The sequence below is a fragment of the Tenrec ecaudatus genome, chromosome 5, assembly GCF_050624435.1.
Source record: "Tenrec ecaudatus isolate mTenEca1 chromosome 5, mTenEca1.hap1, whole genome shotgun sequence".
Taxonomy (NCBI): Eukaryota; Metazoa; Chordata; class Mammalia; order Afrosoricida; family Tenrecidae; genus Tenrec; species Tenrec ecaudatus.
In genome coordinates, this window is record NC_134534.1 from 123,975,732 (window position 1) to 123,996,586 (window position 20,855).

Below are 20,855 nucleotides of genomic sequence, written 5' to 3' on the forward strand. Positions count from 1 at the left end.
CACTCTTAGTTATCCACATCTCACCAGTCCTTCAGGTTTTATTTCAAATGAATTCCATACCTGACACACCCCATCTACCTGCTAGTTGGATGTATTGTCTTTCTCTACTTACACAAAAAGTTCTCAAAAAACCATCAATGACCATGGGCACAAATGTTCTTTTGGGAAAATCATTAAAAATGATGGTTTTGAGGCCCTGGTTTACTAAGTAAGTGATGTTCATGAACCTACCTTTCTCAACAATCTTCTAGGTGATGATTATGTGCATTCACTTTTGAGAATTACATTTTGTTCAAAATGGACCACTTACTTCCTTCTAGCTTTCATGCTCATCATCTGGCTAATTCACTGCCCGTATCTGACTGCGCAGATCGCCCAGAGTAGGGACCAGCTTTTATTAATATTTGCATTACCCACAGTGGTTTACATATAAATGTTTTGTGACTAAATAAATGAAAAATACAATCACTTTTATCATGCAAGTATTTATCATACTAAAGAAATTAAATTGAGGTTCTATGCTTGTAAGAAAAATAAGGAACTGATGCCAGGGGCTTAAGTGGAGAGCAAATGTTTTGATAATGATGAGGGCAATGAATGTACAAATGTGTTTTACGCAATTGATGTATGTATGGATTGTGATAGGAGTTGTATGAGTCCCTAATAAAATGATTAAAAAAAAGGAAAAGAAAGAGAGCAACAGGCAGGATGATGACTTGATAAGAATAAGGTGGCTTAAAAAAAGAAGAAGGGTAAATTAGTTAAGTCTATTTTCATCCAACTGCTTTGGATTTTTATTTTAATTTATAACAATGAATTCTCAACATATTCTATCTACCCTTATGTTCTCTAGGCTTAGTTCTGATCAGAGAGAAGGAAGACAGTTTTTTGCTAAGAGGAAGATTTGGCATTGATAAATGTTGTGACTAAAATTAGAAATTTGAATTAGAAATGACCCATTTTTTGTTAGAGTACAGTGTAAGAGTACAGGAAAATTCCTGGCACTTATAAAGTAAATGCAAGAGTAAAATGAAGTCTTGTGTCTAACGGCTCTTAGTTTCAAATTTTGATTTAAATTCTCTCACATATTCTAGAACAGCGATATGTTCTTTGAGAAGGCAATGAAGATGTTATTTAATGTGGCTTTTCAGGGGCTCTTTCTTCTTCAAGTGGGAAACCATGAGTGCACTTTCTGTTGCCTATTCTCCAATAACTAGACATTTGAATTTTTAAACAGCAAACACTCTTTTCATTCCACAAGGGAATGCTTTTCTTTTGCTTCCTGCTGTGAGTTAGATGTGCCTTTGCAGAGCAGGTCACAGGTTTGTGTTCCTCATCTGACCCATCCTGACCCCCTTATTGCATCATGACTATCACATCCCACCCCCCGTGTCTTCCCGGTGTCCCCTTCTTCTTCTTTTCCAAACCTCTGGACTTTATGCTTGGGCAAATGTGCTTTGGCTCATAAGTGGTTGATTATTCTAACGTGGAGGTGAGTTCGGTTCCAGACCTGAAGGAAAAATGTCTCCATCTGAATAGTGACTGAAAGCTTGGTCACTTTTATGATTTTTGAATTCCGTTCCATGTTTTTCTCCCACACTATCCAGGACCTTGTAATATGATCCTTTTTAAAGCAATTGGTAATGGTGACCGGGCACAACTTCTGGTTCTTCTGGTGTCAGGGTTGTGGAGCCTGATGCTTGCATGGTCCTTTAGTTCTCCTGACTAAATTGCTTTCATGTGTATTTCAATTTCGGACACTCTTGTATTTGCTGATTAATGAGAGATCAATAGTTGTACCTTAGATGTTTGCTTTTGACCTTTTAAGTACTCACCAAATTAGGATGTGGAACATTGTCTTTGTGACCTATGTTATGCCAATTGACCTTGATAGCCCCTGAGACTATAGTCCTGACCTTCATGCTCACCTACATGTGCAAACTAAATATAATATATTAACACCTTCTGTCAAATCTACATATATACACACCCCAACTCATTACCATCTTGCCAATGAATCAATGCTGACTCACAGTGCCCCACTGTGGATTTTTGACGCTGTAACTGTTTCTGGAAGCAGAAAGTCCCATCTTACTCCTGAGGACCTGCTGGTGGTTTTGAATTGCCTACCATGTGGATCACAGCCTAACTCCTATCCATTACACCACCAGGTCTCCAACATACACATACACACATGTATGTATGCATATTAATGGATATCCTACCACTGTCCAGAAGGGAAAATGTTTCTTTTTCAAAATTTAGCTCTTGACAGTGTTAAAATAAGGTAAATATATTATTTTAATCAACAAAATTTGGAATTTCTGAGTCCTGAAATTTAGGTTTCTTTTCAGTATACACCAAAAGCCCACTAATATCTAGAGGTGACTGAAGCAAACAATAAGCTGCATATAAAACTAAAAATTTGATCCCTCTGACATAAAAATTAAATAGAGCTAGACTGGATGAAGTTGTAACTAAATAATTAAAAAAGCAAACCTATACTGTCTGTGGTAGTTACATAATCTGTTGTCAATTTGAGAATTAAGAGTGAAGTGGTGGAGTTTAGCTTGCCAATGAGATCACAGCTTGATGACCTCATTTGGAGGCGCTAAGGAGATGAATAGCTTGTTGGGCATGGACACACGCTCACTCCCTGTGAGACATTACTGCTAAGGAGCCTGATGGAGCTACAGTGATGCAGCCAGAGCCAGAGCTGGAGGAGCCCTGTGGAGACTCACCCTGTGGTGCTGAGCTCCTTCTACCACCCCTGGATCCACAAGACTTTCCACCCACTAGCCTGTCATCTTCCTGCATGTGGTGTCACTGTATGTGTTGCATGAGTCTGAAGAGGAATTTATACATTGGTATTGGACATGTGGGCTAAAATTGAATTTATGGACTTGGCTTGGACTAGGCTGGAATGTTTCCTTAATATATGATTATATGATTGCTCTTGTATATAAAACTCTCTCTTTTACACATGAGTCTACCTAGATTTGCTTCTCTAGTCTACCCAGACTAACATGTTGTCGGTGGAAGTCCATGTGAAAACTTTTTATGTAACTTCAATTTGAAATGGGTCAAGCGTATGCTTTTAAAATTTGGCCTTTAGGAATAAAGCAAGTTATTTTAGAATTTATACATGGTATATATCCATCAGTTCTTAGATATATTTTTAAACCAAGGATTGACATAACATATTAGAAAAGGACTAAGGGAATTTCTTTATTTTATAGAATATTATTTTTTATTAAAAATGGTAATTACTTCCTACATAAGTATTATATAAATATGGCCAATACCCAATACTCACCCATTGCCAGTTCATTCTAATTCATCATGACTCTGTAGGTGAAAGTAGAACTGTTCTACATGGTTTCTGAGGGCATAGCTTTTTTACTGGAGCACACAGCCTCATCTTTCTCCCACCAAGCAGCTAGTGGGTTCAATCTACTGACCCTGAGTTTAGTGGCCGGACACATAGCCCACACCACCACCAGCACTCCTTAATCATAACACTAACTTTAAATTTACCAAAATTAAACGATTCTAGAAAATGACAGCCTAATGGAAGGCCAGCACTTGTGAGGGAGCCCAATCCCTTTGCTGCTTGCTGCTGCTCAAAACACATGGAGACAGTGACCATGGGTAGCAGTACTTATCCTTGTATACCTGGTGCCTGAGAAAAATGTGAATTTACTAGAAGATAATCTACTTTATCTGGTTGGAATAAGAGCTAGACAGTTAACCCATTGTTCTTGTAAAACGCTGGAAAACTTAAATTCTTTATGGGCAAACAGCCTACTAAAATATACCATCCTTTTTTTGGAAAGTCTAAAATTTCTGCATAACAGGAAACTGCTCTTCTTTCTGGGGAGAGCCCCATATGATGGCCATTTGCTTCTGTGTTGGTCTGGATACTTTAGAGAAACAAATCCACAGAAACTCATGTATAAGAGAGAATTTTATATAAAGATTAAGTGCGCATCAAGAAAACAACCCTACCCAGTGTTGGCCAAGCCCACAATTCCAACATTAACCCATATATCCAACACCAATGCACAAAGTCCTCCTCCATCTCAAAAAACACATGCAATGATGTCAAATTCAGGAGGAAAGGTGAGTCTGTGAATGTGTAAATATCTCAGTGCTGGCAAGGACTCCACACAGGTGCTCCAGCACCCAGGGCTGTATCTGGGTAGGTCCATGTGGCTTCTCCTCAGGGATGTCTTGCAGGAAGTGAGCCTTGCCACCTGAAGCAGGGAACTGGCTAAGGCAGCTGCACATTGGTCTGACCATCACAAAGCAAGAGACTGGAGAACTAGAAAGGCGAGACTCAATGAGCCATTTATCCCTCTGCCCTTCATTTAACCCCACATGTGTTTATTGGCCAGGGTGGCACAATAAACTATTTACATCAGCTTCCCTTAAGGATATCATTCTCTTTATCTTTTTTTTAAAATCTACTTTCTGGGGCAGGCTCAGAACAGACTCCATTCCTTATCCTTAGTCCTTACTGAGCAATACTAAAGACACAAATGTTTGCTGGAAATGATCTAGATATATGGCAGAGCCATCTCAGGGGTGAAAATGGCTTGTAACCTGCTGCTGACCTAAAGGTTGGTGGTTTAAACCCAAATGGGTTTCCTTGGGAGAAAAGCCAGATAAACTGCTTCCAGAAAGATGACAGCCAGGAAACATAATAAAGTCGTTCTTATCTGTAATGTAAGGGGTCGCCATGAGTCAAAATCATCTCGATGGCAACAGGCTTAGCCATATGCAGGATATATGGATAAAGGAGTTCAGGAAAATTGACAACCTGAAGGACAGAGGACATTGTTCCTAGTGAAGTGGATTAAAGGAGAAAATGAAAAAAAAAGAGAGAAACAAAACCCAAGAAATGTATCACCCATCTTAGCTCACTGCTCTCTTAACTCATAGAGACCCTACAAGGCAGGGTAAAACTGCCCTTGTCGTTTTCTGGGACGGTGACTCTTCACAGGAGTAGAAAACCCCATCTCTTCCTTGGAGCAGCTGGTGATTTTGAACTGCTGACCTTTCAGTTAGCAGTGGAACTCATATGCCACCCAATATATCAGCCATGGAAACCCTCCATAGAGTTTCCCAGACTATAAATCTTTAAGGGAAAAGACAGCCTCAGTTTTCGACCTCAGAGTTGTTGGGGGGTTTGAATGGCTGGTTGTGAGCAGTTCAACACTTGCTCAGCAGCACCACAATGGCAGGAAAGAAATATTAAAACAGTTTTTTAATAAGCTACTCCTTATTAAGATAGTATGGACAAGGTACTAGAAAAGAAAAAAGCAAACTAGAAAAGTTGGTGATGGAGGAGGAAGATGGTGGAAGAATCATTAGAGAATGGCTTTGAGAGAAGTGACCCTTGGCAGAAGTGTGTAGACCCCTGGCGGAGGGACACAAACCTTTGACAGACAGACAAGATGAGCCTGGAAGGAAGAAGATGCACAAACAAACACTATCACTTTCCAATCCCCCTCTCCTCCACTCCCAGGGTTCTCTATTGGCTGACCCAAAGGCAGCTAGGGGTCACTGGTTTGCTGATGTCTTTACAGGACAGCTTTTTAGGGCAGAAGGCTGCCTGCGGAGGAAACATTGAGGGGCAAATGAAAGACACCCAGCAGGTGGTCTCTCAGTTTAAACACTGATGACTGGGGGTGATTTTATTGGTTCCACCACTGAAGTTTACACAGGAGTTTCTCATTTCAATTTTCATTACAAAATAATAATAATTAAAAACATTCCTTTCCAAGCCCCTTAGATTCCTCCCCACCCTTCCCGAACTATCTGGAGTCAGCGGATGTCTCTGGATTATAGCATGAGTCCCGTGCCATCGCCCAGAGGCGACGTTCCTCACCTTCCACTTCAGCCACAATCTGGGAACTCAAGCCCACCTGAGTTTGCTCTCTGCTGGAAGTACTTTTACCTCCTGATTCTATTGACACACATACCCAGGGAGAGGAAAGCAATTAGGCATGAATGAAAATTTTAAAAAGAGAAGAGTAGACGACTTTAATGTGGGGCCACTTTACAAATAAACAAATCAACTCTCATAATTCAAAGGCTGGAAAAAAACCATCATCATTTGAATCACATAGGAACAAGGGAACTTAATATGTCCTGGAAAATAAATTCACCGTTTTCTCACGATGTTGTGCACTTACCAAGGACAGTTACTTGGGCTATATCAGCAGTGCTGTCTAGAGAAGTGTGAGCCAAACAGGCATATGCACCTTGGTCCTCTAACGTGACATTATGTATGGTCAGATTAGCTCCGTCAATCATTATCCTAGTAGGAAAAATGAAACAAAATGAAACGTAATCTGAGCACACAATGAGGACAGAAATGAGAGAAATAGAAATATTTAGAGAAAGATTTTTAAAATTTTATATTTCCATAGAAAGCATCTGGAATAGGAATAAAAAGAAAAACTTCACATACTGTAAATTTTGTTAGAGAATCAGAGGTGAAAAATATAGAGATGTTTATATTCAACTGTGTGTGAAAATACTTGCACAGTCATGAAAGGGACCATGAGTCTGTAACTAAGCATAGGAAATCCACCCGGCGGGTGTAGTCTGTTGTGTCCAGATAGGATATAGGACTTAGAGCAGCTAAGAGTTATTGGAATGCTTTTAAGCTAATGCTGAGGCCCTGCCTCAGGAGTCTGGTTGGCCAGTGACGAAGCGCTCAGCTACTAATCTAACACGGGTGGCTTGAACCCACCAGCAGCTCTGCATGTTAAAGATGTGTCAGTCTGCTTCCAGATTGATTTACTTCCTTAGACACCTAGTGGACTCTTGTTCTAGAAGGTTGCTAAGAGATGGAATTTATTCCAAATCAGTGGGTTTAGTTCGGTTTGATAGTTTGCATATGATCCATGGAGGGGCAGGTTACAAAGTCAGGTTCCTGTGTCTTACTCCAGAATCAGAACAGTTCACAAGGACTCCCATACCCTCCCTTGGTCCCCTAAATTGAGTGCACCTTAAATTTTAACAATTAAGTTGTTTGATTTCTCTGAACAGTAGATGGCAGTCTAGCACTTCTTTTGGCAAAACATTTGCAACTGACTTGGTTTTGATCATTTGTTCTGTAGCCAATTTACAATCAGGTTTACTGCATGATAATTGCTTTTTCTTATAGAAATATGTACCTTTGACTCGATACCTGTATATTATTATCACAGCAATTCAATGAAAAAAAGTCCACTAAATTAAAAATATATGCACCGCAGTTTGCTCTGTAGTTGGAACAATTTCAATGGTGTTATCTTCATGGGCATGCAGGGAAAAAACAATATAACTGGGTTTTATAAAGGAGTGTTCATAACAACATCCTAGAAGATTGAATTACAGAAAATATAGTGAATATGAGAATATCGAAAGCCGGACTTCACTACAAATTATAGTGAAGTCAGACTTTCTGTATCGACAGCCAATTTCGTATTCCTATGCCAAATACGAACTAATATGCCAATTGGTCAAAAGCCTGGCTCTCATTCTAGACTTGGTATGGACAGAACTGAATTTCTCAATGTATGTAGTTAGGCGTCTATTTGATATGATACCTGTATATTGGCTATTCTGACAATTTGCTTTAATTTACTTTTTCAGAGGAAGTACTACAATTTACTAACCTCAGCCTCATCAAACAAGGATTTTTGTGCCAGGCATAATACCACTATATTCACGAAGAACTGTGGGAATGAAAATCTAGCCAATATCTGTGCTCTGGTTTGGGACTATTTTAGAATAGAGAGCGCAGCTTCTTGACTTTTCCATTAAAAAAAAAATCATTGAGGAGGTGCTTATTGTCAGTCTTCACAATGTACTTGAATTAATCAAGGTAGAATAATTCATTGACTCTTGCAATCTGGCGGGTATGATGTACTCGGGGAACTGATTAAAACGTGCATGTCTCTGCCTTAGCCAGGTTCCGAATCAGAACTGCTGGAGGCACCGCGCGGACCAAGTTGCACAGGTAATTCTGGAGTACTTCAAAATCAGACACGCTCAATTTATGTTGGCTAATCCAACACAAACCCACAGCCACTGAGTCAGTTTCTACGCAATGACCCTCTCTTGGGCTTCTGAGACGGAAGATGTTTACAGGATCTCTACCTATCTCCCATGGAGCAGTGGGTATGTTTGAATTGCTAACTTGAAGTTAGCAGTCACTACAGGACACTGTGCTTTGGTAACAAAGAGCTCTAAATTCTTAATATGTAAGATGAAGGTCACATTTATAAACCTTATAGGACAGCGTAGAATTTTATCTGTGTGTTTCTGAGACTATTACCCTGATTGGGAGGAGAAAGCCCCGTCTTTCTCCTGCAGAGGAGCCGGTGGTTTCAAAGTGTTGCCTTAGGGCTAGCAACTCAACACTAAGCCACCAGAAGTCTCTCTGAGTTAGACCGGATGGCAGTGATTTTGTTTCTTTTGTTTGAATTCTTGTCATCAATAATTTGGATAGGATTTACATTCTGCAAAAGAGATGCACCTCTGTGAAATCTGGCACACACAAAAAAGGGAAAATGAACTTCTTTTTCTCTGAGGAAGTAAAATGACCAGGGACTCTGGCAGATATGAGAAATGGCCATCGCTAGACTCTCAAGAGTGGCTGTGGGGGCAGCAACAGAAATAGCTACAGTTTCCAGAGCCTGGTGATTCTGAAAGTAAAAGTGCAGTAAACGCCTCTCTCTTCATCTTACTTCTTTAGTCTCCGATTGGTTTTGTAACCCTCAAACCCATGCAGTAAGTCCTTTTGTGCTTCAAATGCCTAAATGCATGGTGGTAGTTGGATGATTTTGTGTCCAATAGACACCCATGGCTAGGGGTGGAGTCAAGCCTGTCAATCAAGTGATAGGTTGATATTAACTCCTTGGGGGGAGGGGTAGCTTTTTGTAAACCGATGAAGGACTCTGAGAACCGCCTCTCACTCTGCACCTCCGCCTGCCCGCCTGCTGTAACGCTGTGTGCTTTAGCTCTGCTGGCCATGTGGGCCACCAGCCCCTGAGAACAGCCAGCCCCCTGCTTTACTTTTCTCCATCGTCAGCCTGCAGTTACGCAAGTCTAAACCAACCCTGCTTGCGTTTGGACTTGGGGATTTGAGTTGGACCGGCCCATGATGCCCTCTTTTGATATAAGATTACTTGTTGGTATAAAGCTCTATATGACACATGTATAAGTGTCACGGGATTTGTATCTCTAGACAGCCTGGCCTAATGAACAATGGCTTCTATTCCATGTTCTGAAAGGATGGTGTTTTTGTGGTTGGGTGCTGGTGAGTCCATTTCTGTAAGGACCCTACAGGATAAAGTAAAACTATTCCACGGGGTTTCTTTTGAAATCATTACAGGGGCAAATTGTCAGGTCTTTGCAGCTGGTGGGTTTGAACCAGCATCCTTTCGGTTGGCATATAAGTATTTAACCATTTCACTACCAGGCCTCTTAACAATACATGTGACACGAAAGGTTAATAGCCATAACAAGATCAGATCAGTATTTGACAGAAAAGTGAAACAAGTCTAGACTCTTCATGACCTTTTAAAATATTGTCTTGAAAACTGAAATACATCTGTCAAATATAAATGTGTTTCAATTGAGGGTAAATATTTTTAGAACTTTTATGAACGTTACCTGCCATCTTCCGTGCCATTGGTTTCAAAGACTTCTCCATTTTTGCTCCAGCTCAACGTCAAACTGTGTTTCAAATGTGAGTCGCATTTGCTCTCACAATGCAATTCAAGTGTAAGTGATTTGGGGACACGGAGATTCTTAGGAGAAACATGAAGTTGTGTAGCATCTGTTTTTATCAAACAAAGACACCAGTTAGAACGACAGAACACAGCTTACTTTGCTATCAAGTGATTAATTTTAATTGACCTCAACCAGTAACATAATCATCAAATCTTCATGCAATATATGTCCCATTGTAATTTTCTAACATCACACATCGATACTATTTGCTACCCATTCAGGGATGGGCAACTGACAAGGATGGGCAACTGACAAATTCCAAGTGTAGATCAATATGGAAAGCAATATAATCATAGGCAGTCCCCAACTTACAGAGTTCTGTTAAAAGTATGTTCTGACTTAAGTCAAACAACTATTTTTTGGTTAAAGTTTTAATTATAATTGCCTTTTATTATGTGATCTTTATTTTTCTTTAGGGTTTAGAAATATTACAAAGCACTTCCAGATATGATGATATTAGCAAATAATACACTGTAACATTACATATAGTATATATTACTAACAATAATATGTGAAAAAATACCCCACAAAAAGACAGTCATACATGCCCTTTGTAGCTTCAAAAATATATCACACACCAGGGATTGCCTATCACAGTTTAGCAATTTCCCCACCACTTCCTGGGCAAGAGATCCCAGGGACTACTGTGGCTTAGTCATGGGACTGCAATCTCATTAGCTAGTCCATGGAAGACAGATGAACTGTCTGCTCCCATAAATATTTACAGCCTCAGAACAGCTCTATAGGAATTCTATGAGTTAAAATTAATCTGAGGGCAATGGTTTTTATTTTTAGTACATTATGTATCAGGACTCTGCTAAGAAGCTCATGTTTATTATGGCATTTTCTAACAACTCCTCCCAAGAAGGTGACTAAGGCTAAAATTGAATTAGCCGATGAGCCTGTGTTTCTTAATTAATAAGATGAATCAGGATTTGATCTCAGCCTGACACTGAGTAAAGGTCATGTTGTACATCAGTGTACTACAGACTCTTATACAAGTCCATTCTTGACAATACAATCTGTATATGTCAAAATGGTGTCCCTAATCCTTCACTGTTGCAATTCTCATACACTGCCTATATTCACATTGGCTGGAAGGGCACACTGAGGTTCATTAACTTGTCCATCTTTCTGGGCATTAGTTTACCACTTCACAGTTTTAAAGCCCGCTGTGGGCCAAACTTTGAGCTTCGGATTGTTGAAATTTGACCGTGGTTGAGTTGTTTGACTTTGATTATGGGGGGCTATTTCTGTTTTGTTCATATGCTTGTTTTTAGTAACTTGTAGTTTAAAATAATCATATTCATTGGCATTATGGGGGCACTGAAATTCATCCACAACACTTGAAAATGCAGAGAGACACCAGCAGCAAAGAGGCATTGAGGGAGAATAGTTAGGTGTTTCCGATATAGCTGCTATGAAGGTTGACAATGTGGCTTATGAAGTGGACAAAATAGTCAAATACTGTAAAAATACATATCTAAAATTAGACACGAAGGAAGGGGAAGAAAAAATGCTAGAAAGAGAGAGAAGGGCCATGGAAATAAGTTACAGCATCATTTATGTGAAGCAAAGAAAATTACTTCTAATATCCAAATTGGCGGTGACTGCAGTTTTTCCTTCAGCATTTTCTATCCAACAGGAGTATGACCCAGCATCCTCTTCTGTGGTTTTGTTGATCTCTAATGTGCCATTTTCATGGACATAGTACCGTCTGCCTTCAAGCGGTTTTGCTTCATCCACTTTCTGCCTGTGGACACAGAAAGTGTGGATCAATATGGAGAGCAGTATAATTGTAGACTCGTTTTGAAACTGCCTGCTACTAGCAGTCAAGCTAAAACCTTTCACTTCAGATGCTTAACGGAAGCGTCTGAAAGGATCCACAAGGGGGCGTTTTCTCTCAAATCTCTCTATTGTTAGCTTCCCACCCATACTGTGGCTGCAGGAAATCTGAGCCCACGCTCTGATTCTGCTGTATTTCTCATACGGGTGAGCAGCATTTTGCATTTGTCCTCAGAGCTTAATACATACTTGCTGGCTTATTGATGGCCTGCTCTTTAGTTAATGACTGCTTCAGGGTACTAAATGGGAAAGCTCGTAATTGAAAGAGATAATGAGCCCTCCAAGTTCCTGCTCTCTGGAAAGAATATTGGTCATTCAGAAATATGATAGACCAGGAAGTCTTATGTGTCCTGTGGACATGGATTACATTTACCCCTGTCAACTCCGCAGTCATTTTTCCCTACATTCATTCATTTTTTGAGCATTTGCTGCCACAGCTTGATTTACTCTGTAAATCTCACATAAGTGACTTGCTGCAGCTAAAAATCGCAATGGGCAATCGAAGGCTGCTGCTCACACCGCACTTCCTGGAGCCAGGATTTGAATGAGGCAAGTGCGGCACTTATCGCAGATGCAAAATGCGAAGGGGTGTAAAAAAATTTCAGACATGAAGATGAGTAATATTTTACGTACCATATTTTCCATAATAATGAATATTTAAAATATCAATACAATGATTTTAAAAATCAAAACTAATGCCCCCAAACACAACAATTTTTAAAACGACAAGATACAACTCTACCCTGGTATGATCCAAGTAACCTCTCTTCACCCTAAGTAGTTGAACAATATACTAATATCACTAAATTTAACCGAGCTTTTCCAGGGAAATAGCCAATGGTAGAGCCACATGGCCATGGATTTGAAGTTATTACAGCAATCCATATATTGGAAATTCAAATGAAAATGAATGGTCTATAATTGATTATGGTGATGACTGTACAACTTTTAATATGATTGAACTCTTAAATGGTATGATACATGACTTATTTGCAAATCAAACTATATATATAGTGAATCAGAAGAGACATTTTCCATTTAATTTTAAAAATGGGTGTTGGAAAAGCTTAAAGCAATGGCAAACACAACGTATGTTGAAAACTTTTAAGAAGATATATTTGAAATAACAATTTTGATAATCATTCAGACAATCCCAAAACAACAATAATAAAACCATGTATAATTTTAAACATCGTCCAAAATGAACAAATAAATAAATACATACATATTTTAAGTTGTCTTAATAATCCCTTCAGTATCTTTTTCCCCTGTGAAAGCAGAAATAACTCGCCATATTTCTCCACAGGAGATAAATGTAGAAACTGAGCCAATGCTTCCTGGAGAGCAAGGTAATTGAGTTTGCGATCTTACTTCTCAGATGCAGTGAAGCCATGTAACAAAATGAACCCAAGGCAACCTGAGAAATGACAGATGAAGCAACAAGGTGGAATCTACACCTGGAATTCTCTGAAGAAAACTGTGTACCAGCTTACCAGGACACTAGGGCCTCAGGTGATGCAAAGAAGTCGCAATGTAAGAAAGCACTGTACCCAACCACAGCTGCGTAATTTTCTTCATCTTCAGTTTGTATCAAGGGCCGTACATCTATTTTAAAAGAACATAGAGTTTTAAAATTTCATGTAAGAAGTAATATCTCCAGGAAAGATTTTTCTACATCCTATCCTATTTAGTGTCATGGACAAAAATGCAGCGTAAGTTTACAGAACACGTATCTAGATTCAAAAAGCATTTATATTGACTCCTCCTTAGAAATATGGTTTTAGTGTGAAGCCTGTTACCCAAATAAGTGGTAAAGGGTATTGTGAGGTTCTCCTCCACCCCAATGCAATGTGTCAAGAATTCAATCTGTACTTGTGCATCTGACCTTGATCATTTCTTTTTGTAATAGTAGGTTAACGGTCTGTCTTCCCACAGGCTTACCTATAACATCAATGTTGGCGTTGGCGAGGATGGTGCCATGCACATTGGAGGCTTCACACTGGAACACGGCAGTATGGTTTGGTTGTAGGTTGGTGAAACTGATCTCCCTTGGGAAGATGACATCTCCAGGGAAGGGGTGATCTGAGGAAGATTAAAAATGTCAGTTTGAGAAAGAATGGAGCATAAAATATTTACATGCCATTTATAAAAGATATCACACAGTATTTATATTTCAAGACCAGTTTAGGGTGAGTAATAGTTCATGAAAGCCAATGCTTTAAAATTCCTTAGCATCAATTATGTTTTGTTTTGTTTCCCCAATCCAGTTTATTTGACAAGAAACAACGATGGCATGAAAACCAACTTGCTGGCACCTAACAACAACAGCCTGCAGGACACATATATCCATATATCCTAATGAAGCAACAACAGCCCTCCAGAGCACAGATATGCTAAAAACAGCAACAAAAAGCTCCGTAGAATACATATATATATATCCTAACAATAACAACAGCCTGCAAAGCACATATATCCTAACAACAAAAGCAACAGCAGCCTGCAGAGCACATCTGTGGGTTTGTCTGTTGACTATTTTTTTCCCATTAGAATATCAGCTCCAGTATAGAAGGGACTGTGTCTCTTTCACACACTGCCATGCCCCAAGAAACTAGCCTAATGTCTGGCATAGAGAAGACATTCAACAGATATTTATTATCTGAATAAATCTATTAAGGGCTTTTATTTCCCTGTAATCTACCTAAAATATTATTGTTGGAGTTTTATTCTGTTCCCCACAGAGATGAACTTAGTTCGATCACTGAAGAGATGACGGCCGAGAGCCCAGGGTTGCTGAGTGCTTGCTATGCGGAAGCCGAAGGATAAGTCCTATTGTGGAGGTGCTGTCTGTCTGTGCACAGCTCTGGTGCGGAGCCTTCTCTGTGTAGAGTCTTATGTCATTTACATTAAAAGAAAAAAAGTCACCAGCAGGTGTTATGCTCATCCCCGTTTTCCAGATGAGGACGTCGTGAATGGTGCAGTAACGTGCTAGTCAAGCCTCGTTAGACAAGGGTGCACATACAGGCCCCTGGGTCCAGTGTCCACACACTCAGCATGTTGCTGTGACAAGCAAGGTGCTCTTCCTAGGTGGCGCGCCATGTTCATCTCATTCAATCCCAACCACCGTCCTCGTTGAACCTTTGTTTTCACAGCAGCCTGAGCTCTAGGCGTACATCGACTCTCTGGACTTAGTGCTCTCTACTTCAAAACGGGGCAGAGGAGCCCCAGCCCGATCCTTTCCTGCCTTCTCCACGCCAGCCAACTCGACTGGTCTCAGTGCCAAACAGACTGGAGACGTTTCAGGTGCTGAATAGACTATTACAGGCAGGAAAAGGGGAGGACATGGGTCCAGCTTTTGGGTCTTTTTGGCCCATGGAATTCTCAAGACATGAAGTCAGTGGATTCTCATATGATGGATTCAGGTCTGCCCACAGGGTAGCTGGAGTGTGTCTCTGTAACAGACAGAGCCTAGGAAGGGGTCACCATTGCCTGGGTCTAATCAAGGAACTGACCACCGAGCTGACACTTAATCCTCAGGTCACTTTACCTATTTTGTCTCGGAAACAAAGGAGAGTTTGCTTTCTGCCTGGATAGCTGCTATCACTCAATTGGCATTTATCACATATATCTATATTTTACTATTTTTTGCTTTAGTTAACATGAATATATTTTCTCACAATTTAGGAGGGTGGGCATACAAATTCAGAGTGCCAGCTGGGCCAGCCCTGGAAAAAGGTATTTGTCTCCTTTCAGCATCTGTGGGCCAATGTTCCTTGGAGAGCTTAATGCGCCTTAGCAATAATGTCCCGCTGACTTGAAGAGTTCTCATCAGAGGAACCCCAGGTCCAGACAGCGCAGCCTATTCATGGCTCTTCTTTTTGGATGGCACTGAGGTCCCTCTCTGTCTGCTTTCTTCTCTTTCTTTGATGTAGGCAGCAGCCCAGGCAAACTCCTCTTACAACAGATAAAGCTGGAGGATAAAACTGGAGGATCACATTATATTATGGGGGATGACTGCACCCAGACATTACTGCCAATTGTGATCCAGGGAAGTTGACACATATTTTGGTGGGGCACAAATCAATCCACAGCAAATATCAAGAAGCATGATACATGTAAAATAAATCGTTGTGATATAGTGGTTCAGTGTGTACACGGTGCCATCAGATAGACATACACTCTAATCCTGACTCCATCTACAGGACTGACTTTAGGAGACTAATCTAACCTCAAAATCTTTCCATTTCTTTGACTGAAAAATTATAACAAGAGTGTTTACCTCATTCTTCCATTGTAAGAAACCAATAAGGCAGCATATTTTAAAGAACATAAATCAGTATATATAACCTGTCCTCAATTTTTAACTATCTCATTATCCATCATTCTGCTCTTTTGACAGCATGGAAAAAAATCTACCACGCAACTCTTTTGTGCATCAGTGACATCTGTTTGACAGTAACGACTGCAGGGGTGTAAAGGGAGAGTACCACCAGCTGTGATGGGTAAGGTTATGTGTCAACTTGGCTGGGCCAACTCCTCAGTTGTTTGGCAATTATATAATGATGCCATTTACCAGATATACGGTGATGTATTTCTACTTCATTTTGTTTTCTGATGTGATCATCCTTTATTATTGGATAATATTGAGATTTGCATAATGACATGGTCTTTGGAAACAAACTATGTTAATTAGTTAGGGGAGGGTGTAATGAAAAGGCGATAAGTGTGAAAAAAAAGAAGCATAATATATATTTCTTCACACACACACACGCATATCTTAAGTGTCGCCTATTGCTGTTAGATGCCATCAAATTGGTTCTGACTCATAGCGACCCTATGTGCAACAGAATAAAACAGTGGGCAATTCAGTGCCATCTTCAAAATTGTTACATTTGAGCCCATTGTTGCAGCCACTGTGTCAATCCTTCTCATCAAAGATGATCTTCTTTTTACTGCCCCTCTAATTTATCAACCATGATATCCTACTCCAGGGATTGGTCTCTTCTGAAAACATCTTCCAAGTAGCTGACGAAGTCTGGCCATTCTTGTTTCTAAAGGGCACTCGGGCTGGACATCTTCCAAGAGAGATTTCTTTGTTCTTTTGGCAGTCCCTGGTACTGCCAATATTCCTTACCAACACCATAATTCAAATGCACCGATTCTTATTTTGGTCTAGTCAGTACATTTTTTATGACTCTTTTTATCAGGTCTCAACAATGACAATTAGAAAGAGGCACTTTCTGCTATTCTGTTTATATACATCTTGCTGGGACTAGCCACTTCTTCACTCCATTTATCCATGAACAGTGTGTCTGCCATTAAAGAATGCCTTCGGCATCACAGCATAATGGTTTCGGTTTTCACTTACTGTCGTAAGGGACGCCATTCACTCTCCACTTGATGGTGGGTTGTGGTTCTCCTTCCGCCTCGCACGTCAATATACAGCTGCTCCCAGTGCTATACACACCACTCTGAGGTCTCTTTGACCAGCGAGGAGGCTCTGGCAAGAAAATGCAAAGTTCGTCCTCAGTTATCACAGCAGTTGTCACTGCTTCTAAAGGTGAGAAAATATGAAGGCTTGTGGTTCTATTACATACCAACAGGTGGCAGCCACCATTGAGTGTTTCATACTAGCCCATTAAAAATCATTTTATTGGGAGTTTGCCAGGCTCTTATCATAATTCATCCATCCACTCTGTCAAGTACATTTGTACACGTGTTGCTATCATCATTTTCAAACCAGTTTCTTGATACTTGAGCCCTTGGTATCATCTCACTTTCCTCTCCTCACTTCCCACCTCCCCAACATCATGAACCATTGATCATTTATAATTTTTCCCATGTGTTACATTGATCTATGTCTCCCTTCACCGCTGGGGGGGGTGGTTATATGCAGATTATTGTGTCCTTCCTCTTCTAGTATTGCTACTCTCATTATTGGTCCTGAGGAGTTTATCTTTCCTAAATTCCCTGTGTTTCCAGCTCTTATCTGTACCAGTGTACATGCTCTGGTATAGCTGGATTTGTAAGGTAGAGATAGTGGGGAGGGGCATTTGGGGTCATGACAGTGAGGGGCGGGGAGGAAGCATTAAAGAACCAGAAGAAAGTTGTATGTTTCATTGGTGCTACACTGCACCCTGATGGACTCATCTCTTCCTTGTGACCCTTCTGTAAGGGGATGTCCAAGTTTTCTACAGATGGGTTTGGGTCTCCACTTTGCACCCCCCCTCATTCACATTGATATATTTCTTGCTCTGGGTCTTTGATGCTTAATATCTGATCCTATCAACACCACATGATTATACAGGCTGGTGTGCTTCTTCCATGTAGGCTTTGTTGCTTCTCAGCTAGAAGGCCTCTTATTCATCTTCAAGCCTTTAAGACCCCAGGTACTATATCTTTTGATAGCCGGGCACCATAAGCTTTCTTCATGACATTTGCTTATGCACCAAATCCCAGCACAAATTTTAAATACACACATCTATTTCCCTATCATTATATATAAATATATATATACATATGTACATGCCTGTATTTAGACCTCGATGAATGTCCTTTGTCTCCTAGCTCTTTCCTCTATTTCCTTTTAGTTTTCTCTTGTCTCACTATCATGTTCAGCCATCATTCAGGTTTCAGTAATTCTTCTCAGCTACACTGCTCTTGATCAAGCCCTACAAGGAAGCCTATATCCTCCTCGACATCAATTTTTAGTTCACTGTTGCTCCCTTGTCCCTGGGTTGGTTGACACCCCCCTTATATTTTTAGTAAGCTTGCTATGTAAAAAAAGGTGTGTGTTAGGTTTCAATGTGCATAATAAAATCAATGTACTATAAATAATTACTGAGAGCCACTGTTTTTAACTGTTACACAAATATCCATCTCACAGAAAATGTGGGAGGAATAAACAGATGGTAAGTTTATTTAATGCTGGCTACTGATAGTTTCAGGCTGCAGCTGGCTTCTATAATGACCTATATTTAGTAAATATATTTTGAAAAATGTTTGAAACGATTTGGAAATCCTTTCAAATCCCAGCACAAATTTTAAATATTTCTCAGTACCAACTTCTGAGCATTTATATACTTGTATTTGTATATCTATTTAATGTCTAATGTACTTGGAAGATGTTATCCCCTAGAACTGTTCTTTATGGAATGGATGGAAGAATAAAAGTAGCAGTTAGATTTTCACCCTCAAAACAACAGTGGAAAATCTACATTTAAAGCCCTTGACTCTTTCCATACGCTAATACTCAACATTATAATTCTAATTCATGTTTCAGAAGAAAGTGAGAGAATTTTCTTTCAGGCAAACATTACTGTCATGTTTGTCACCATAAGTATATTACTATGTCACAAGTGAATAAAAGACTTAAATTAAAATGTGGATGGTTTGGATGATTGTATTGCAGAGAAAATTGCACACTACTTGCAGGTAGTAATTCCCATAAAGTGTTCCTTGGTTATTTTCCCAAGACATTTATGTATTTTCATTTTTTATTAGAAAGGGGAGTCTTTAAAGGTATTACTATATGTAAAATGAAAATGCCATCTACATTTTTAACACTTAAAGGAAGAATAAAAATTAGACGAAAGAAAGTACCTATAAATTTACTTGAAGTGGCAAAAGTCTACAAATAACATTGTAAAGTTAAAGTCCAAGCAAGATGAGTACTTTTGTAATTATACCATAGGGTGTGGACTTAACTGTTAAATCTCAAATTAAACACCTGCATTCGTGATTGGTATACTTTGTAAATATTACCCCCCTTCCCCCCGCTCTCTGGAAAAAAAACCAAACCAAACTCACTGCCATTGAGTGTGGACTTCCTCAGTGTGGACTCCATGTGGGTTTTCAGACTAATTGCTTACGGGAATAGGAAGCTTAATAGCAGTTTTACTTATTGCTGGTTTTCCGTTCACTTCCATAAGTTGATTCTGACTCACAGCGACCCACTAGGGCCACCAGGGCTTCCTACTGCAGGTAGTCCTCAGTTTATAAAGCGGTGCTATTCCAAGACTATGTAAATCGGCTTTGATACAAGTCAAATATCTCTTTTTCCCCATTATTTTTTCTTTAATTACCAGTATCTTTATAAATTTCACACTATTTGAATAGTAAACTATAAAATAGAACATGTATGAGAGAACATCTGAGAATGGAATCAAATAACATACAACATATAACTGACAGTAAGATTTATATATGTACATATCTATTTATTTGTAGATATAAATATGTATTATTGAGATATATACATATTTAAATAAGGTTCGTTTTATCTAGACTCCACAGTATTTAAACTCCACTACTACATGCTTTCAGGATATGTGAAAATAATTTTTTTCTGCATTTTCATAACATAAAGAAAAAACAGAGATTTCTGTTTCTAGTCTCATCCCGAACATTCCACCAATCCCCTGGGTTTGCATTGAAGATCTAGTATTGTTAGACCTAGCAGCGGACTTAGCTATCATTTCTTCCACTCTCACGTGTCGAACGGGAAATAGTACACAGCTTTGTGGAAAGCATCCAGCTTGCCCTAGGTCTGCAGTAAAAGAAGTCCCATGACTTTCTATGGCCATTCCTGACTGCTCCTGACAGAATCTATAGAGAAGTGATATGTGACTCTGGAGTCAATGTGACTTTATTTCTAAGTCATTACTATTTTAAAACTAAACTCATTGACACTGAGTCGATTCCACCTCACGGCAACCCCAGAGAGGAGTAGAACTGCCCCCAGAATTTCCAGTTCATAATCTTCATAGAACAAGACTGCTATATTTTTTGTCACCCAAATGTTTACCTACTGTCCTGTCAAGGCTCCTAAACCTTCACTTCAAGATCACCTTTCGTGCTTCACCTTGCACTTCATGCACCCAAATGAAGGTCCCCCAACAGCCACCCACTTCCTCAACGGTTTGATTCTTCCTTGCTTCCCGTCTCTTTACATGCTGCCTCATTTAGAACCAAGTCATCATGTCAAGTAAGTTTGAATTGAATTATAATGAGCAATCCCCAAAGACTCCAGTGAAAAGGCTCAGGAAACAAAGAGGGACTACATTTCACACATTTATGAAGGTGTTTACTATTTTTAAAATCATGGTTCAGTAGGAAAAAATCCTTCTTTCCATACAGGAAGCTGTGGTTTGATTCCTAGAAACCTTCAAAAAGCAACCACTACTGACATTGTGTGTGTGTGTGTGTGTGTGTGTGTT

The 20,855-nt window shown here is 39.7% G+C and overlaps 1 protein-coding gene across 1 annotated transcript in view; it reads right to left on the bottom strand.

Annotated features, from left to right (window-relative positions):
* The window catches only part of CHL1 (cell adhesion molecule L1 like), a 120,380-nt gene that overhangs the window by 50,409 nt on the left and 49,116 nt on the right, over positions 1–20,855 (bottom strand). Inside the window, exons 9-14 of the mRNA XM_075550728.1 lie at positions 17,006–17,137; positions 13,582–13,722; positions 13,134–13,245; positions 11,382–11,548; positions 9,676–9,841; positions 6,201–6,325 (exon numbers count right to left, since the gene is read on the bottom strand). Coding sequence (XP_075406843.1) covers positions 6,201–6,325; positions 9,676–9,841; positions 11,382–11,548; positions 13,134–13,245; positions 13,582–13,722; positions 17,006–17,137 — 843 coding nt within the window. The remainder of the gene's footprint in view (positions 1–6,200; positions 6,326–9,675; positions 9,842–11,381; positions 11,549–13,133; positions 13,246–13,581; positions 13,723–17,005; positions 17,138–20,855) is intronic.